General features: G+C 30.7%; 4 protein-coding genes across 7 annotated transcripts; 2 read left to right on the forward strand and 2 right to left on the reverse strand.

Annotated features, from left to right (window-relative positions):
- The first annotated feature begins 707 nt into the window (after window positions 1-707).
- On the forward strand, window positions 708-5758 carry LOC130451135 (26S proteasome non-ATPase regulatory subunit 2). The gene is made up of 8 exons (XM_056789953.1): window positions 708-1155; window positions 1216-1272; window positions 1326-1612; window positions 1711-1938; window positions 2013-2171; window positions 3155-4704; window positions 5166-5284; window positions 5486-5758. The coding sequence occupies exons 1-8, from the start codon at window positions 1093-1095 to the stop codon at window positions 5666-5668; spliced, it is 2646 nt and encodes an 881-aa protein (XP_056645931.1). The 5' UTR covers window positions 708-1092; the 3' UTR covers window positions 5669-5758.
- Window positions 5719-11558, reverse strand: LOC130451136 (putative Dol-P-Glc:Glc(2)Man(9)GlcNAc(2)-PP-Dol alpha-1,2-glucosyltransferase). Its single transcript, XM_056789954.1, has 6 exons — window positions 11437-11558; window positions 11269-11375; window positions 11050-11211; window positions 10834-10993; window positions 9524-9660; window positions 5719-7981 (listed from the first exon to the last, which is right to left on the reverse strand). The coding sequence occupies exons 1-6, from the start codon at window positions 11540-11542 to the stop codon at window positions 7235-7237; spliced, it is 1419 nt and encodes a 472-aa protein (XP_056645932.1). The 5' UTR covers window positions 11543-11558; the 3' UTR covers window positions 5719-7234.
- A 19-nt stretch (window positions 11559-11577) lies between these two features.
- LOC130451137 (uncharacterized) lies at window positions 11578-13430 on the forward strand. Of its 3 annotated transcripts, none has more exons than XR_008910677.1 (4): window positions 11578-11751; window positions 11842-12053; window positions 12115-12698; window positions 12884-13430. XR_008910677.1 is itself a non-coding variant. In XM_056789955.1 (3 exons), the coding sequence occupies exons 1-2, from the start codon at window positions 11975-11977 to the stop codon at window positions 12486-12488; spliced, it is 453 nt and encodes a 150-aa protein (XP_056645933.1). In that variant the 5' UTR covers window positions 11810-11974; the 3' UTR covers window positions 12489-12698; window positions 12884-13430. The 3 variants fall into 3 exon arrangements, 1 of the variants encoding a protein (XP_056645933.1); XR_008910678.1 differs by having other exon boundaries at window positions 11595-11751; window positions 11820-12053; XM_056789955.1 differs by lacking the exon at window positions 11578-11751 and having other exon boundaries at window positions 11810-12053.
- A 2793-nt stretch (window positions 13431-16223) lies between these two features.
- On the reverse strand, window positions 16224-18674 carry LOC130451120 (translocon-associated protein subunit beta). Of its 2 annotated transcripts, none has more exons than XM_056789939.1 (3): window positions 18474-18633; window positions 18028-18406; window positions 16224-16644 (listed from the first exon to the last, which is right to left on the reverse strand). In XM_056789939.1, exons 2-3 carry the CDS (start codon window positions 18403-18405, stop codon window positions 16441-16443), a joined length of 582 nt encoding a protein of 193 aa, XP_056645917.1. In that variant the 5' UTR covers window position 18406; window positions 18474-18633; the 3' UTR covers window positions 16224-16440. The 2 variants fall into 2 exon arrangements, with proteins under 2 accessions (XP_056645917.1, XP_056645916.1); XM_056789938.1 differs by having other exon boundaries at window positions 16301-16644; window positions 18545-18674.
- Between the last annotated feature and the right edge of the window lie 712 nt (window positions 18675-19386).

Below are 19386 nucleotides of genomic sequence, written 5' to 3' on the forward strand. Positions count from 1 at the left end.
GCACACTTATCATTTAAATAATAATTTTTATAGAATATAAGAAGCTCTTGTCCACTGTTTATGTCATCATAAGCTTCTAAACTGACTTTACAGTTTGGTGGTGAATTGGTGGATGAATTCGTTTGTTCGGATGATGATTCTTCTTTAACATTTAATGAAGCGAGTATTTCATTGTCTTCTGGCGACAATATTTATTTTAAATGCAGCTCGAAATGCTTTCACTGTTGGGTTTCTGTTATACCCTCCTCTTTGACGATAAACAGAAAATTGATTTTCAAGTGGAATTTGAATTAGTCTGCCTGTGAATAAATAATTGAAACCTTCATTTTTTTGATCACTTGCAAATTGTTTAACGAAGTTAATGGTGAGAGAAAAACCATCAAAGCTATCAGGTCTGGTCAAATTTCCTTTTTTTCCAACTTTGGATAGATTTTCCAATAAATCATATCCTGAGCTTAAAACTGCTAGCACTTCTGGATTCGTATCGCTCAGAACATTTGCTGAATGTAAATGTGTAGTATTCAGGGCATCGAATAAATTGTTCATGGTTAGAACAAAGTTAGCCGTGTTTTCAGCTGTACTTGAAATAAGTTCACCAGTTTCCAAAGATGTCATTATGGCAGAATAAACACTGTGACTCAACAATTGGGCAGCTAATTTAACCTTTAACTCCGACCTTGTGGCCACAGATTCAGGTAATTTAGTGTCTGTGAAATGAACCCATCACGCTACCCTCGTTTCCAGACCTTTATGCAAAACCGTGCTTCTGTATTATTTAAATATTGAGCCATTATTCGTATCCGACCAATAGTATTAACTCCAAAAAATAGACAGCGGCTACGGTGGCCTATCCGTTCTCATTTTTGTTGAATAACTTTGCGCTGTCTACAATAATTGACAGATGGCGGACTTTTGACTTTGACAGATTAGAAACATGACCGAGCAGATTATGACTTTTACCACTTACAGTAGGGTTGTCGGCAATTGATGAATTTCAATTTTGTGCTTTACAAATCTGATTAGCTATTGATAGAAGTTGCTAGTTAATTTCGAATACGGTTTTTGTTAAATAGTCGTTAACAATTTAAAAGAATGGGCGGAAAAAAGGTGGAAGCCAAGGGAAATTCCAGTGATGACAAAAATAAAAGTGATATGGTATGTGCACATTGAATTTTTCATATATCAACATTTTTATGAAACCTATATTATTTTTAGTCTGATGAAGATAAACAACTTCAGGAAGAATTGAATCTTTGTGTTGAAAAACTTCAGGTAATACCTTTTAAATATATTTACATACTTTGTTAATTATAATTTAATGTTAGGAAAGTGATGAAAAACTCTACTTGGCCGCTTTACAAGCATTAGGAAATCATATTCGTGCCTCAACTACATCTATGACCTCAGTTCCAAAACCATTGAAATTCATGAAACCTCACTATGATACTATGAAACAAATCTATGAAAAAATTACTGATCCCGAAGTCAAGAAATTATGTGCTGATATAATTTCTGTATTAGCAATGACGATGGGAGATGGTAGAGAATGTTTGAAATACCGTCTTGTATCTGACTTAGATAAAATTGGAGAATGGGGACATGAATATGTTAGGTAAGGTTAAGTGGTATATTTGTAATTTGTTTATATATTAATCAATTACTAAATTATGTGTCATGAATTTGCTATGTCAGTCATTATTCATGTTTTAGGCACTTGGCAGGAGAAATTGCAGGTGAATGGGGAGAGACAGACTTCATAGTGAACACTGAAATCAGAGATAAACTAATTCTATTAACTAAACAGATAGTGCCCTACAATATGGCACATAATGCCGAGGCTGAAGCTTGTGATCTCTTGATGGAAATTGAAAGACTGGATTTACTAGAACAATATGTTGATGAAAATATTTATTCAAGAGTCTGCTTATACCTTACAAGGTAAGATATCAACTGTGCATCAGACTTGAATATATGTATTATATGTGTAATATATACACTTAAACTTTTTTCAGTTGTGTTCCTTATGTAGCTGATCCAGAAAATACCACTCTACTTCAAACTGCTCTATTATTATTCAGAAAATTTAAACAATATCCACAAGCTCTTAGATTAGCTATGCAATTAAATGACCATAATTTGATTGAAGAAATATTTGTATGCTGCCCAGATAGGTAAATTGATACTTCAATTAGTACATTTAATTAAACTACTAAAATAATCTACTAAACAAAATTAAAATTCACATGTGACAAATATCAATTGGGTGTGTTTAATCAAAATATTATAGACAATTACTATTCTATTTGAATGTATTCATCTGTAACTTGAACACATATTTTTGGTTTCATGATTTGATATCTATCTTAATGAACACTTACAGTCGATTGAAATTAATTATGATGGAAACTTACCAATATTATTTGCTGTTTTGTTCAAGTATGGGACTTGGTTCTGTAACTTCATTAACTCAACTGCAGTATGTTCGGGATCATTTGGAGTGGGTATGTGGGAATAATATTCTCAGATGAGTTTAGATTGTGACTATTAGGCAATTATAAAGTATCCTAGTATACAGAAAAGCAGATGAAAGGTTTGCATATAGCAGTACACAACGAAGGGATGCAAATTGTTTCAGATCAGTAATGGTATGGGGTGCCATTAATATATAGGGCTATACTGTTGTCATATTGGGACCATAATTCATATCTTTTGCTCTTTTTGTAGGAGCAAATTTTCTGTGTGTAACAAGCAAGAATGATGTGGCAAGAAAATAGCCCTCACTGAACTTTTGGCATTGTGAATATTTTCAGATATATAAAAAAATTAAAAGTAAAAATAACATTCTAGAGATATCTTGGAGTAATCACTTCCTTATTAAGATTTATAAAGTAAAAAAATGCAATATAATACAAGTATTTTGTAAAAATAGTTTGTTTTTTGGCAAACAAGACTCATCAAATATTTTTATACTTTGTGCAATGGTGACATGAAGTTAACTGAATAATGATGTATGTGTTGATGAAATTTGTGTTATTTCATAATTCTCTGAATAAAAAAGTTTTATTTTAGTTCTTGGGATATTTTAAAGTGAATTAAATTGGTTAGCTCTTAATAAAATTGATATTTGAATATTGATATTTAATTTTTTTTTCAGTGATGTTCAGAAACAGTTAGCATTCATGTTAGCAAGGCAACAAATTTATATAGAAATTCCTGAAAACACTCCAGAGTATGAAGATCTCATTGAAATAATGGCAAACTGTCATTTAAATAACCATTTTTTGAACCTTGCTCGTGAGTTGGATATTATGGACCCAAAAACTCCTGAAGATGTTTATAAGTCACATTTAGAAAATAGTCGACCACCATTTGGTGGAAGTCAAGTCGACTCTGCTAGGCAAAATTTGGCCGCTAGTTTTGTGAATGGCTTCGTAAATGCCGCTTTTGGTCAAGATAAACTCTTAATGGAAGATGGAAATAAATGGCTGTATAAAAATAAAGAACATGGAATGCTAAGTGCTACAGCCTCACTTGGACTTGTCCTATTATGGGACGTAGATGGTGGTCTCACTCCTATAGACAAATACCTGTACTCTTCAGAAGATCACATAAAATCTGGAGCATTACTTGCCTGTGGTATTGTCAATTGTGGTGTGAGGAATGAATGTGACCCAGCTTTGGCTCTTTTGAGTGACTATGTTCTGCATAACACCAACATTATGAGAATAGGTGCAATCGTGGGTTTAGGTTTGGCTTATGTAGGTTCAAATAGAGAAGCAGTTATAAGTTTACTTACACCTGTTTTTTCTGATCCTAAGTCGAGTATGGAAGTTATTGGTATGTGTGCTCTTGCATGTGGTATGATAGCAGTAGGATCTGGCAATCCATTTGTTACATCTACCATTTTACAATGTCTTATGGAAAAATCTGAGACTGAATTAAAAGATACATATTCCAGATTTTTGGCATTGGGTCTAGGTTTGTGCCATTTGGGTAGACAAGAAGGAATTGATACAATTGTTATGGCATTACAAGTAATACCTGATCCTTTTAGATTAATGGCTATAACAATGGTTGATATATGTGCTTTTGCCGGAACAGGAAATGTTCTTAAAGTTCAACATTTATTGCATATATGTTCAGAACATTATGATACTACTGAAAGCACAGATAAAACTTCAAAAGATAAAGATAAAAAAGAAAGTGAGAAAGATATGTCTGCTAGGCAAGCTGTAGCCGTTTTAGGTATAGCTTTGATTAGTATGGGTGAAGATATTGGTAGTGAAATGGCCTTCCGTACTTTTGGGCATTTATTAAGATATTGTGAACCTGTAATACGACGTGCTGTTCCGTTAGCTCTTGGTTTAATATCAGTTTCCAATCCCAAACTAAGCATCCTTGATACCTTGAGTAAATTTTCGCATGATAGTGATGCTGAAGTGGCTCACAACGCTATATTTGCCATGGGTTTAGTAGGAGCTGGAACTAACAATGCAAGATTGGCAGCTATGTTAAGACAGTTGGCACAATATCATGCGAAGGACCCTAATAACTTATTTATGGTTCGTATAGCTCAGGGTCTTACACATCTTGGTAAAGGAACTTTAACTCTTAGTCCTTACCATAGTGACAGGCAGTTGATGAGTCCAGTAGCTGTGGCAGGATTAATGGCAACTTTGATAGGATTTCTAGATGTCAAAAATAGTAAGTCTCCTAAGTTATTCCATGTCTTGAATATGCTTGTAAATCTATTGTGGTACTAGCATTTATAAGTTGCAACTCATTTTTTATTGATTTCATGTAAATTGATTGTCATATATTCATGAAATCCATATAAATTTCATAAATCTTCATACCAAATAAAGTTTTATCATTAGCTAATGTTACCAAAATGGTTTTTACTAATATTGTACCTATATTTTATTGGCGAAATTGTTTGATTATTTCATATTAAAAATTTTCTCTCATAAGACTCACAAAGTTTCTTCCATTTCTTGGTAAATTTCTCATTTTCTGAATAAAAGTTAACTGTTTATTATTTTGTAGATATAATACTTTTAACCTATTATACTCCTATAATTGATATTATGATGATGAATACTTTGGAGAAAAAAACCTGTATGAGAAATCTGTTTTAATATCACAAACCAATGTTTTTATTTCAGTTATATTGGGACGATCACACTACTTATTGTACACTTTAGCAGCAGCAATGCAACCAAGAATGCTTGTAACATTTGATGAAGATTTAAATCCCCTACCAGTACCTGTCAGAGTTGGTTTGGTAAGTGTTATGAAATTTTACAAATTTAATATATTTTGTAGGAACAACAAAAAAGTATCTAATCATGTTTGTGCTGAAGAACAGACAGTCAAATTTCCTTTTATTGCTATTATCATAGTTTCTCTATAGGTGTGCATTTTTACCGACTTCTAATTATTGAATTAAATGTTTAGTATTCAACAATGTATTACATTTTTGTAGGCTGTAGATGTGGTTGGTCAAGCAGGTAAACCAAAAACAATTACAGGGTTCCAGACCCATACGACTCCAGTTCTTTTGGCATATGGAGAACGAGCTGAGCTTGCTACAGAGGAATATATTGCACTAACTCCAATTATGGAAGGTTTTGTAATATTAAGAAAAAATCCTGATTTCAATTCTTAAATTTATCTATGTTAAAATATATTTAAATAAGGATTTCATTTAAGTTGTAGTTACTAACTTTTTATAAATAAACTGATTTAAAACTGAAAATGCGCGATTTTGTTTTTCTTAGAATTTTCAAATTGGAATGTGATATATATTAGTATAAAGTGTTGAATTTTTATATGGACATCTCAACCATCTTGGAAAAATAAAAGAAAGGATAATGAATTCAAATTTTATTTGGTGACAGTTAAAGTACAGTCATAACATTTAATTGTACAGTCTTTTCAGAAAATAGCTTTTATTGCTTTAAATTAGTAAACAATTTAGAAATAGGAAATCTTAGTCTCTTCCCTAATTTTTCTACAACATATAATCCAACATTTACAGAGAAATCACTGATATCTTCATTAGAAACGATAATTCGTTTTCTTTGGAATGTGCTTGAATATAATTAGGGAACGTCTTATCGAGCAACGCGTAAAATATTAAATTATTAACAAATATCACAAAACATAAAACAGAAAATCGATCATTTCTAAGGAGTACTTTATAAAAAATTTAAACAAAACATTATTTCCATACAAAAATATATCTGTCACTTATCCTGATTTCTGACACAACTCTTATTGTGCGGTGCGGTGAGAATCTATGATCTTATTTTCAATTAATTGGATAGCGTTGGTTCAGATCCACTAAATACTTTTGTAGGTCAACTTTCATATCAACATTGCGATGAAACACAAAAAATTACTAAACACAAACAAATCGATAACTACAAGAATACAAAATAGAAGAATGGCCTAGAGAGAATTTCAATAGCTGAAGACGAAGGTTAATCAGAATCATGGCCATGTGGATCTACCATGATTAACTCCAATAAAATAAACATTTGCTGTGCCCATGCATTCAAATTTGGATCTCTATTTTCTAATTCAATCAATTGATTATAATTCGTTCATTTCTATTCAGGCTCGAACCCAAATTAAATTTTTGTTTGGCATATGGATGTTGAATTCTCATAAATAAATTCAGTGAAAATTATGTGAATGAATCAGAAAAGCAATATAACCACTTATCACGATACAAATACTGTAACTAGTGGACAGACGTATGGCAACAATTTGTAGCACCTACCTTGGATACAATGTTGCATATACATATGACAGCCCCATTTGTATTGGAACGGATTGTTGCGCTTCAAAAGTATCTAGTTATCCAGACCCAACCCGAGACTTTAAATAAAAGCCTAATGGATTATATAAGTTGATAAGTGACTAGTTCCATTCAATTGAAATATTTTAAGACTTGAATTTTAGGTTTAGAAGTTAAATAATAACCCTGATTACCATAATTTTTCATCAAAGAATTATGGTTTTTTACGCCAATTCAATAAAAAATACTCAACTATGATATATCAGAGCCACTCTCAACTGGAAGCAATTTATTAAAATGAAGCGTTAAAGCCCACAAAAAGTTTGTCGTTTATTTGGAGTTGTTGAATATCAGAGATCATTATAAGTAACATAGAAATAAAATATAAATTCTACTATCTCACTTAAAAATGACCTAACAATTGTGGGATTACCAAATTAATCTCTGTGGGTCTAAGTAATTAGCCCAAGCAATTTTTTTCGTGAAAAACAAATTCAAAGTAATGGCATTAATCAACAAATAAGTCACAAACTCTAAAATTAAATTGAAGACATTGTTCGCATTGCTTTTTAATCTCAGTCTGAATAATATGTAAGGTATGAAAAAATATCGAACTTCAATTAATTTTTGAGTAACCAGTACTGCAGTGACACATATTAAGTACAAAATTAAAAAACTCACATCATTGCCATCATAAATTAGCTTTATGATACAGTACCATGAAAATATGTACACGGGCACCATAGCGTACCTAAATATATCATATTTGCCATAAAAACGGTTCCAAATATAAAATATGTAGTGCCTGTTGTCAGCAAGCATGTAGGGATGAACCTGTGTATTTACCAAAACAATAACACACGAGAGTATTATTAATATGAAAATACATTTTTTGTGCTTCCTGGTAAAAGTCAAAAAACTTAGCACCTCCCCCACAAAGTGTGGCCAAGCAAAAATTAGCGAAAACAGTGAGAAGTAGAAAAGTTGAGGAATGTGTATAGTAGCTTGATGTGCAGTTCTATCTCCTAAAACTATTCCTCCATTCATCTTCAAGAATATCAGAAAAGCCACTACTACTGCGGTATATGACATTGTATGGAACCAAAAGTATAAATTTGTACTTGCCAGAATCTTCATTGGATATCTGATCAACTCAGAAATTAGTTGTCGAATGTGCTGCAATAAAAAAAAACTAGTTTGTGAAATTATTTTTTAAATAAGTGTTTGTTTTACATTCTCTACATCTGGAAAGTTATTCCAAATATTGATAAACCCTTAAATCATCATATTATTTATATTTTCACCGGAAACCATAAAACCCATACAATAGGAACCCTTAGGTCAAATCGCAGAAGAAATCCTAAAGAAATTACCACTAAAAGACTTATGTAAGTAAGTAAGATAAGCGAGAGGTATTGATGAGTACCACAAAATTTCATCCAGAAATGATTCAGATGACTAATTCTTATAACCAAACTAAATTTAAACCAAAAGAAGTCTCTGAATACAACCTAAATATAACAGGGGCCAACAGAAGTGATCAGCTGATGTCTTTCCACGAAAATCGATTCTCTGGTACAAGAAAGTGATATTTCATCTGATATACGTTACTGTTCTCAACAGTTTTTTTCTTTAACATGAAATTACTCAATCAAAAATGAGCCTCCTTAGTTTTCGAGAGGCTATCATAAAGGGGGTCTACTTAAAGAAGGGCAGTGATAAATAATCCTAGAGAATGCTCAAAAACATTCCTTATGGAACTTCAACCAGCTTTACAACATGTTTTGAAAAAAATTCCCTTGTTTGAAAGTTACAACAGGAAAAGTTACTTTCAGAGATGTCGCCAATGCTTAAGAAAAAGAAAATATGGTCAAACATCATGGACGCATGCAAAAATAAGTCACAGTTATGCGTTGAAACTTGTTCTGCAAATTTTCACTTTTTCCATTCTGTACGAGTTGACGTTTTATTTTTGCATTAAATGTTTTTCAAGGTTTTCCAAAGAAAATGTACCTTGTTTATTTACATAATAATTTTATAATACAGTTTATGATGTCCAAAATTGCTCTTCAAGATGCTGTACTTATTTTCACAAAAAAAAATTATTTTAAAAATAATAGGCGATGTTCTGAGTAGATTCAAAATCATCCGGGTGTCCGCGAATATGTTAAAGTAAGCTATGTTATTTAATTAAAAAATTATTCTCAACTCAAGTAGTAGTTTCTTGTATTTGCATATTAGTTTTGAGCTAAATTTAGTACTCAATACTAAACTGCATTTTACTGACATAGGTGTGCTGTTTAGAACAATCAGTGGGCAGATGATGTCCTGTGGTGAATCTTTTTTTGAGAATTTGTCAGTATTAATTTTCCTATTGTATAATTTATGATTTTTTATTAATACCTAAAAAGTCTCGTTTCACAATCTTCCATGTATTGCTTCTCCCATTTTCCTGAATATATTGTTGATTCAGTAAACAACAATCATTATTCTCTTCAAACTTGCCCAGAGGCCTTCAGTTATGGATCTGTTACCAGGAATGTTTTGAGAATTACATAGCTTTTTCTTTGTTTCAGTAACAATTTAGATATGGTATGTTATAAATATGATAAAAAAATCAAATAGTGTACCAAGCAGGAACTAACAGAAAACTATACAATGAAAAGAGAAATGTTGATACTAGTGAGACAGACAGATATGCTTTAGTATATGACTTACCTGAGCTGGGAGTCCTTTTTTAATATTTGGAACATGGTCTTTCATAGCAATTAAATATAGTTCAGTCATCACATATTTTCCTGCTAAAAACACAACCCATATGATATTTGTTTGACGGCAAAAAACGGAGCAATATCCTGAAATTAAAATATATTATTATTAAATATAATACATAGAAATTCAGGTTCAAATTTTTTTCTCATTAATAAGCAAACAGAGGTACAGTTCCATATCTTCCCTTCAGAGACACCCGTCTGTGAATTACATATTTCATGTATGTGTGACAGAGATATAAGTTTCTTTAATGAATAGTGAATGCCTAACCAGACATAATTCATATGTGATCTGAAGGCCCCTTTTCAATTGAACAAAGAGACAAATACACATAATAAAATACAGATTAGACTTTCTGTGTTCATTTGGATATGCTAGTGTACTCCGTCCACTAAAATGCGCACATCACTTCCAAGAGATTTGGTATTCCCACATGCTAGTTTACTGGTATGTTTTTTCGCATGCGAGTTCAGATGAGGTTCTTTGAGTAGCCTTTTCTAGATCAATTGTAGAAATCAACGAAAGGTAGGTAGGAGTAGGAGTAGATAAATTTGATGAGTTACTTTTGAAAGTTTCAAATGATATTCAGTAACAAGATACCCACATGAAAAATGCAATTTTTACTAGAATAAAACTAGCAAGTTACATTATGTTTTTATAATCATCACATTTTACATTCCACAAACATTCCTCACTCATGTAGAGTTCACTAAAATGAAAGGAACTAAAATTTTCATTCCACTTGAGTTGTCTGCTCATTTTTATGTCTATTTTAACATGACTCGTGAAACAAATGGAAGAAAAGTGCTAGTATATGTTCACACATAGTAAAGTTGTGTTCAAGTACACTCGAACGCCAATGTACTAGAACTAATGATTAATAATTTGAATGCAAGTGGCTTGCTAATAAAGTATTTGGCCGAGAGCACTGCCATGCCCAAATGAGCCTATAATATTATCTTAGTATTTTGAAATATAAATTTGTTTCTTCTATTTTCTTCTTGCCAATTTAAAAACATGGGTGCTAGTTTTCATATTTTTAAAAAAAAATTGAAATATATACAATGAATATATTCTGAGTGCAACATTGTAAGTACATTTTTTAGTAATGAGAGAACTCCTCTATAACTTTGTATATAGTAAAATGTTGTCTAGAGAAAAATAAAAGTATAATGAGTAATCAATTTTGACTCCTAACAAATATAAATTAAGATTTAAAAAAAAACGTAAATACACAAATATATTATTCTACTTACCAAAAAGTGATGCTATATAATGATGCTCTTTTTCACTTGCAACAAGCATTAATAGTATCATTGTTAGAGATATAACATCAGTGTAGTAAAAGTGACTGAAAAAATACAGTGGTGGAAGTAATGCCAATGTGATAGATGACAAAATATTACCCCATTCATTCTGAAAGCAAATTAGAATAAAAGTAAACATGAAAAAATAACAATAATCGAAGTTACCTTTTCATACTTTGCAAATAGGATATAAAATAATAATACATTAACAATGGAGAAAGCCAAAGACAAAAATCTCAACCAATAAGTTCCACATAGTTTAAGAGGACCCAAGATGATTGCGGTTATTAAGTAGAGGCCTGGTAAGGTGGTTACTTTTGGGTCCCACTAAAAATAAAGAGCAAATTACTTAGTTGTCAGCATTTAAATACCATATTAACTTACCACAAAAAAATTATATTTACAATAGGATTTTCCAAGGGGTAGGTGAAATATTTCATCAACAATCATTTTTGAGGTTAAAAATATGTTATTGAAAATAATAAGAGACACTGCAAAGAAAGTGATTATACATAATACAAAGCATATGTTAGACATTTTCAAATTATCTACCGGCATGTTGCATTTGATTTATCGTTACATTACAAATTAAACTTATGTTAGAAAGCGGGAGCCAAATAAACAAAAACGACAAAAGACAATCTGATATTTGAGACATAGGTAACTAAATAGACAGCCTAAGTCTGACGTCACAGAGACGGGCGGAGCTTACACCGACTCCAAACAATTTTGTTGATAATGGTAAATGCTTATAAGCAATTTTTCATTTAGTGTTTTCGTGGTTTATGTGATAAAATAAAACTTTTTAGTTGAATATATTATTGAAGGAACGTACTATTTAAGAGGTTTTTATTAGTTTTTCACCAGGTGAGTTAATTTAACATATTAATTCTGCTTCAAAACTTGTTGAAGTTATGTCTATTTTATTTTTGCAGGACCTTTTTGTTTTTTTTTCAGATCCTTTTGTTGTTAAGAAAATAATGGCTTTTAAACATGTCCTAAAGCTTTCCAGCATCAGTGCTTTTATAGATGACATAACAAAATTATAAAAAGGGGTGAAAACGCCTTAGAGTCCACTCATGTGAAGAAAATGGAGTTTGACTCTGATTTGCAGATAATCAGAGAAGTATTTGCTAGTATGAAAGACAAAAGCTACAAGGTATCTATAGGTAGGTATATATGCCTTTGTTAATGTAATATGGAATTAATTCGGTTATAATTTTATTGTAGTGTTGGAAAACAATGGTGACATTAAAGAAGCCACCTGCACTTGTGCCAGGGGTATAAAATGCCATCACATTGCGGCGTTGGCACTTTTTGGGCATTACAATATATCTGTAACAGATAAAGCATGTGCAAGGAAGACACTACCTAAACTGAAGGTTGGGCCAGTGAAATCTGCAGAAGAGCTTTACCCACCAAAGCCTTATACACCTCTTGAAAGTGGGGTACCAGAAGCAACAATCAACAGATTGAAGGAAAGGCTACACAGCTTTGGAAATACTGTTGGTTTTACCTGGCTATTGAACGAGGAATCAATAAATTTACTGGAAAATGGATTTCCGGTAATTGAAGAAATAATTTCTTCCAAGGACTATTTGTAGGCCACAGATAAACTGAATGTGTTCAAAGAAAAGTGTGCTGTTGATTATCAGCTAATAAAAGAAAACTCTGTCACCACTACTGGTCAGGTGTCAAATGAAAAATGGTACCTTGCAAGAAAATTTAGATATTAACTGCTAGCAATTTTTGTGCTATTATTGCAGCATGGAGGAGAAACAGATTCCTAGTGAGTTTGTTCAACACACTCTTAGGTGAGTAATAAATCATAAATTTATTAGATAGTTCAGTCATAGATGTTATCAATAATTTCCTTATTGAGCCTCTAAGATTCATTTTTCAAAAACTACTATTTCCAAAAATGGTATTTTATGTAAGAATCTCCTTACTTTAGTTTAATTTGACATACATTTTTTATAATAATCCATTATTTTTCCAGGTGAATACAATTTGGATGGTATCAAAGCAATCCAGTGGGGTGAGAAAGATGCTCTAGATCATTTGAAGCAGATTTATAATTTAGATGTTCGGTCAACTGGAGTATGGCTTACAAATTCAGGACTTCTGATGCTAGCCCTGATGAAATAATTGATGAAGAAGAAGCCATTGTGCAGGGCCCATATTCTTTTAGAAATGATAAGTTGTCCGAAAAATTGAGAAATTTTAATAAATATATAGTTTTTTATGACGATGATTGTAGACGATTCATGGAAAGAAAACATTTCACTCTTGGAAAATGTCTATATAGAACAATACTTATAAGTTGTTAGACAATTAAATAAAAATTTTTGACATGTTTTTCAATGTGATTCTAGGTTATTCTACAGTGTTAGCAGATAAAGTATACAGTTGGAAAAATCTTTACTATTTATTTTAGACTGAAAAGCCACTCTATACAAATTTTTGTTTGCTGAAGATATCAGGAAATTATGTTTTTTAATATAAATGTACAATGCTATTTTGTCAATAAAGATTTTTGAAACAAACTTTAGCTATTTCAAATTGCTGTATTGATTGTACTATAGTTGAGTGATTTTTTTTCTGTAAAAAAAAACTTGTAAAATAAACCAAATCATTGCTTGTGGCTTAATAATTTATTTGAAGATTGTACAGACTGTAGTCTACTGACAAGAAATCAAATTGTATTTGTTTACTTTATGAAAATTGTGGTTGGATTTACAGGCTTTTATTAAATTAGAAAAACAGTATTATTATTACTTTTAACAATAATTGTATTAGAATTATTAGATCATGTCTATGTACTTTGGCTCAACTCCGTACGGTTAATCAATTCAGTCCACATTAAACGGCATAACCTACAGTATAGATCCTAGCAATAATATTCCTCAACTTCTTTGATTGGGGGATATTGCAAGTTTGTGAGGGCTGCACACAGTTAAAAGATAATTGAAATTTGTGATATATAATATGATGGAACTTGCTACAAAATATAACACTTTATTCTCCTGATGGCCCGTTCTATATGAATTCTAGCCTTTGCAATTTGCTGAGTTTCATATACTTGGGATTCTGTAAACTGTGGTGTTATTAATCAAAAATGGAGGTATATTTAATGATACTTAAATTTAATTAATCAAAAATGGAGGTATATTTAATGATACTCCTGTAGGGAGAAGTTCCTTAATCAAACCTTTATCTGCTAATATCAAATCTCCAGCCACCATCTGATCTAGAACCTTATTCTCCTCAACAATTTTTTATCACATGTAGACCCTGGATAAGCCTTGCTAACAAAGGTGATTACTCCGTTTGGTGCAACACCTACCAACATTTTTCATGTGTTTCGGTGTTTGTATGAACTGTAGGTCAATCCTTGGTTTTCCAGAAAAGTCTTATTTTATCACATAAACCACGAAAACACTAAATGAAAACTTGCTTGTGGGCACTTACCATTATCAACGAAATTGTTTGGAGTCGGTATAAGCTTCGCCCGTCTCTGTAACGTCAAGACTTAGGCTGTCCATTAGAATGGAAGTTTATTTAGTTTTGTAGAAATGGAATTAGTTCCGCGCACTCTCGAAGTATTCTCGGTGTAAAAATTTAACAGAAAGTAATGGTTAATAAAATAAAAAGGTCATTGTCTTATGAAGCAACCCCAGCCCTCCTATATCAAGGCAAACTTCAGCAAACCTTCCGTCCATATTTCCCTTATCCTACCTATAAATCATGCAACGAATCTCTCTCTAAGTTAATTCGACCATTGGACAAAAATGGCTAAGACAACAATCAAACCCAACAAATTAATAAACAAAAGTAGTAAATAAAGGATCTATTGTCTACTGTGTAATACTAATTGTTGGCCGCTCGACGACAAACAACGTGTTTAATACTATTGTGGCCACTGGATTTTGCTATTTTTTCAGCTTTATCGTGCGTTCTGTTGCCTTGCATTGCCCAAGATTTATATTTAAAAGACATTATTGTTTCTGCATTCCATTCCTTAAAACAAGTACGTATATATATATATATATATATATATATATATATATATATATATATATATATATATATATACATATATATATATATAATATACATAAATTGTACTTGGAGTTTCAGTATCTTCTGGTAAAACGTGAATATATTTTTTTGTAAAAAAGTAATATTAAATTCTGCCAAATTACCGTGGACAGAAGTAGTCTTTGAAAAGAAGTAGGCTTCTTCAAACATCTTTCCCAGTAACCTTTCACATAGACAGAATTAATAATTGTATGAATTATCTTACACTAACTACAACTGTGATGTACTTACATTTTCTACATTACAGTATATCATGTTTTCTACCTTTTGGGTTTTTTTTCTCTTTTGTATCTTTTTTGCAGATGAAGGTTTCTCTGTTCTCTAGTCTACTTTTAAATTGGGGACGCAATCAGGGTTTGATCTAGCTAATATATTAGAGAATTTTTTTCCTAGACTGCTGCAAATGTAGGCATATTAAAGAAATTTTTTATTCCAATGAGATGGGCATGTTAAACAGAATGTGTGTGTCGTTCATCAGTCATATTAGTTTTCAAATGAGTTACTTTAATGGGCCTATTAGTAACTACAGTTTAAGGTATTAAAAACCTTTTCAACTTTGCACTTTAATTCCAATAATATATATATATATATATATATATATATATATATATAATAGTGGTAGGGAAGAAAGAAAAGTTAAATTAATTGTGAAATGGTAAAAAATTATTTCCAACATCAAAATTTAAATTTAAACTTTGAACACCCCGTATCTTGGAAACTAGCAATATTTGCATAAGGCATGTTGAGCAGAAACATCATATTTTGAGGTATAGAATCTACAGTTCAGAGATTGGACATTCTTAATGAATCACCCTGTATATTATTACTTTGAAAATGCTCTTAAGGAAGGATCGAAATGTTAAGTTATAAATATCTGACATGTGATATTTGATTTTTCATCCAAACAACCTAAGAACCCAAGAAATTAGAGAGAGAAAAAAAAATTATACTCAATTGGTTGAAGAAATCTAGTATATATATATATATATATATATATATATATATATATATATATATATATATATATATATATATAATTTTGTCGCATGAATTTAGAAACACCATGTATATACTACACCAGAATCATGTCACATTGATCTTAAGAGCTGATTTTGTCTAGAAATAAGAGAAATTATTTATGTATGTATGACATAATTGATTCATGCTGTCATAAATTTTGTTATTTATACCAAAGTTGCTAAAAAATTAGAACTGCTTTACGTAAAGCAAAAACTACATACAGTTTAGTCCATATAATAGACATATATAGTATACACGAAACCGATACTTTGTACATATAAAGTAAAAAATTAGATTATTAACAAAATAATTTAATATAGCTTCATTGTACATAGAATTGATTCATATAAAACATGAAATCATAAAGCATATTTTACAATGACTACAATGATCGATAAAAAAATGAAATATTGAAAAACTTGGAGATATTTCCCTTTAAAGCGTTTTTTTGGTTGGTTTAGCCAATTTTTCATATTTGCTTTTACTGCTGTACCACAAAACAAGAGGGATGATCAAAGATGGTGTTGTCATAAATGCGAATGCCAGCCAGTCCCAGTAGTGTGATGAAAATTTTTTATCATAGTCTCTGAATGCAATGATGCCACCTTCACCCGGTTCACTGCTCAATGATACTTGAAGCTGAAACAAAAAAATTAAGTTAATAATAATAGTAAAATGTGAATGGCCATTTACTGGTCTACTTATATTAAGAGGTTGATCTGGAAAACATTTTTTGGTGCTAAAATTTATTAAAGCTAACAGATGAAATTAATTTTAATTATTATTTTTTCAGTTTACTGAAATATGCTTAGGTTTAAATTTATGAATTTATATTTATTATTTTACAATTTTTCTGAAAAAAAATCCTACAATGAATTAGCTTTTAAGCAACCTGAATGCGACTGTACCATGTACCATGAAAAAATTAACTTTTTAGTGGTATATAATACAAAAAATATTTATCTGGGCAACCCAAACTTTTTATTTTATTTTATTGAACTACATTACTGCAGCAAATATTCAAAACTTGTAGAAAATTCCCCCAAAACAGCATAAATTATTGGTAAAATATAGTTACATTTAGTATGGGATATTGTGTTTGCAATATCCCCATGAGAAATATAAATGGTTTATTTGAGGCTCTTCTTCCAACCCATCTACTTGGAAACACTTTTACTTATTGGTCAAATGAATTGGGATCCATTTGATTTGAATAAAATCTTTTTAGTAGAAACCATTTCATCTGGAAGCATAGTTAGGAATATTTGCAAAGTTACATTTTTACAGAAGAAAAAAAGATCCAAGCTTAACCTCAGCCTGTCTTCTACTTTAGTCTAAATACCATCATAATTATTCAGGCATTCCAAAATACTTTGTTAATTTTGATAATTGACCTTTCATCAACAAACTATTATAAGTAACTTTTGTAAATGGAAATTAGTACTTTCCAAATAGTACCAACTTTGTACAGGGTAATTAGATGTTTATTTTAGAAGTTGTATTTTAAGAAGATATTGTAGTGTATATGGAAATATGTTGAGAGGAATTCAATTTTGTAAATATTGATGACCTGTTCTAAATACATTGAATTGAATGTATTCTTATATATAAATGAATGATTCATTATGACAGATACAAAATTTATAAAAATATTACACATTAACAACATATTCGTACAAATACTTTTATTATTGCTAATTCCATACAGTGTCAACTCAAAAATGGCATAGTTGTTTTGAAAATTGTAATTATAGCAATAGAGTATGTATAATCATTGGATGTAGTCATTTTACAAAAATTAATATGGCATTGACAAACTTAGCATATTAAAATACATCAATACCAGCACCACTACCAGTAATTCTCACAAAAGTTACCATTTATTCACAGTATTATTCCCTATCTAAAGAGTAGTGTGACTACTGAAATTAATTACTACTTAAGTTACACCCCTACATATCAATATTAAATTATATTTCCTATATATTACCTTATGTAATAGGAAGAATAATTTGAGCCTACCTTTCCTGTTGTGTCATCTGCAAACTTATAAGTAGCCTCAGCACTCGTGAAATTAAAGTAGCCATACCGCAGAGGTCTAACAATAACAACATGTGTAACATTAGACTGAGGTGAAATTCTTTCAAATTTTGCCTTTAGATGTCCTCCAACAACTTCAAATGCTTCAGGAGGAAAACCATTGTCAATAAGTTGTACATCAACAGCTGCTGAAGTTCCAACATTGAATAAAGTATATTTAACTTCAATATCCTTACTTTCAACTAAATACTTATTCAATATTTGTTTAAAAACTAGTACACGTGGTCCCATATTTTCTTCTGGTTCGGTATAAGCAAACGAAAATAGAAGAAAAACTAATAAAATTGATCCCCGGTCCATACTAGAAAAAAAAATATAGCTACTATAAAATGTACTTGGACATAAATTACGTAGTTTGTAATATGTACCTTTGATGTATCACAAGAATAATTAATATAATATCACTATATGTTAGTCTTAGTAGAATTACACCTACTACCTGTTTAAACTGAACTAAGCAGAAAGTCTCAACACTCTACGTTTCTTATTCGTCATGCCACGAAATCGCCACGTCTCGGAAACGTCAAACGGTTGAACCAATGAAGTTGTCACCACAAACTTCAGACAGTTATGAGTCATTTCTATACTATAAATCTCATATTCTTTCTTTGTAAATATTTTTATTCATGTAATCTATATAAATTTCCATTTGTTGAGTTGGAATAATTCAGCTAATTTAGACCACAGAATTGAGTATAAGTTCTATGATTTTGATAGTTGAAGTGAAGTATCTCGGTTTACAATATAAAAATTATGGAGGCTATCTATCCAAAAAAATTATAATCCTAATAGAAAAAAACAAATAGATTGTAATGGAAAAATACTTTATGGCTTTATTTTCATTTTTACCACTTAAAATGATTTATTTGCATTACTAGGAATACATTGAAAAATCAGAATTTCTTAGGATATACCGAAAGGGATAGTTCTATGTGTAAAGTAGAAGAGCTCGACCCGTTTCGTATTCAATTTCCAGTACATTTTTAGCGTCTGCTAAATCAAAATATAAATATATCATAGCATATTTTATTCCATCAAATTTTTATTATTCGTAGTAAAGCTGCAAAAGTGGTAACAATTATATAAATACTTGTTGATTGACGTGTGAATCTATAGATTTACAGATGATTACAAAATGGATATGTTCTAACTGATCTGATAGTATCAAGTAAAGTTCAGCAATTAAGTTATACTTTTTTTTTATTTATAACAAAATTCGCATCAACCGTATACTGGTTATTAGCGATTTATTAAAGATTAAGTATTTTATCTATGAATTTG

Source organism: Diorhabda sublineata, chromosome X, assembly GCF_026230105.1.
Source record: "Diorhabda sublineata isolate icDioSubl1.1 chromosome X, icDioSubl1.1, whole genome shotgun sequence".
Taxonomy (NCBI): domain Eukaryota; kingdom Metazoa; phylum Arthropoda; class Insecta; order Coleoptera; family Chrysomelidae; genus Diorhabda; species Diorhabda sublineata.

Coding starts and splice junctions, on each gene's coding strand:
- LOC130451135 (XM_056789953.1), top strand. CDS start 1,093: ATGGGCGGAAAAAAGGTGGAAGCCAAGGGAAATTCCAGTGATGACAAA. Junction 1,156..1,215: donor ACAAAAATAAAAGTGATATG/GTATGTGCACAT, acceptor TATTATTTTTAG/TCTGATGAAGATAAACAACT. Junction 1,613..1,710: donor TGGGGACATGAATATGTTAG/GTAAGGTTAAGT, acceptor TTCATGTTTTAG/GCACTTGGCAGGAGAAATTG.
- LOC130451136 (XM_056789954.1), bottom strand. CDS start 11,542: ATGTCTCAAATATCAGATTGTCTTTTGTCGTTTTTGTTTATTTGGCTC. Junction 11,376..11,436: donor AAATCAAATGCAACATGCCG/GTAGATAATTTG, acceptor CTTTCTTTGCAG/TGTCTCTTATTATTTTCAAT. Junction 10,994..11,049: donor TATTTGCAAAGTATGAAAAG/GTAACTTCGATT, acceptor ATTTGCTTTCAG/AATGAATGGGGTAATATTTT.
- LOC130451137 (XM_056789955.1), top strand. CDS start 11,975: ATGGAGTTTGACTCTGATTTGCAGATAATCAGAGAAGTATTTGCTAGT. Junction 12,054..12,114: donor AAGCTACAAGGTATCTATAG/GTAGGTATATAT, acceptor ATTTTATTGTAG/TGTTGGAAAACAATGGTGAC.
- LOC130451120 (XM_056789939.1), bottom strand. CDS start 18,405: ATGGACCGGGGATCAATTTTATTAGTTTTTCTTCTATTTTCGTTTGCT. Junction 16,645..18,027: donor CAGATGACACAACAGGAAAG/GTAGGCTCAAAT, acceptor TTTTTGTTTCAG/CTTCAAGTATCATTGAGCAG.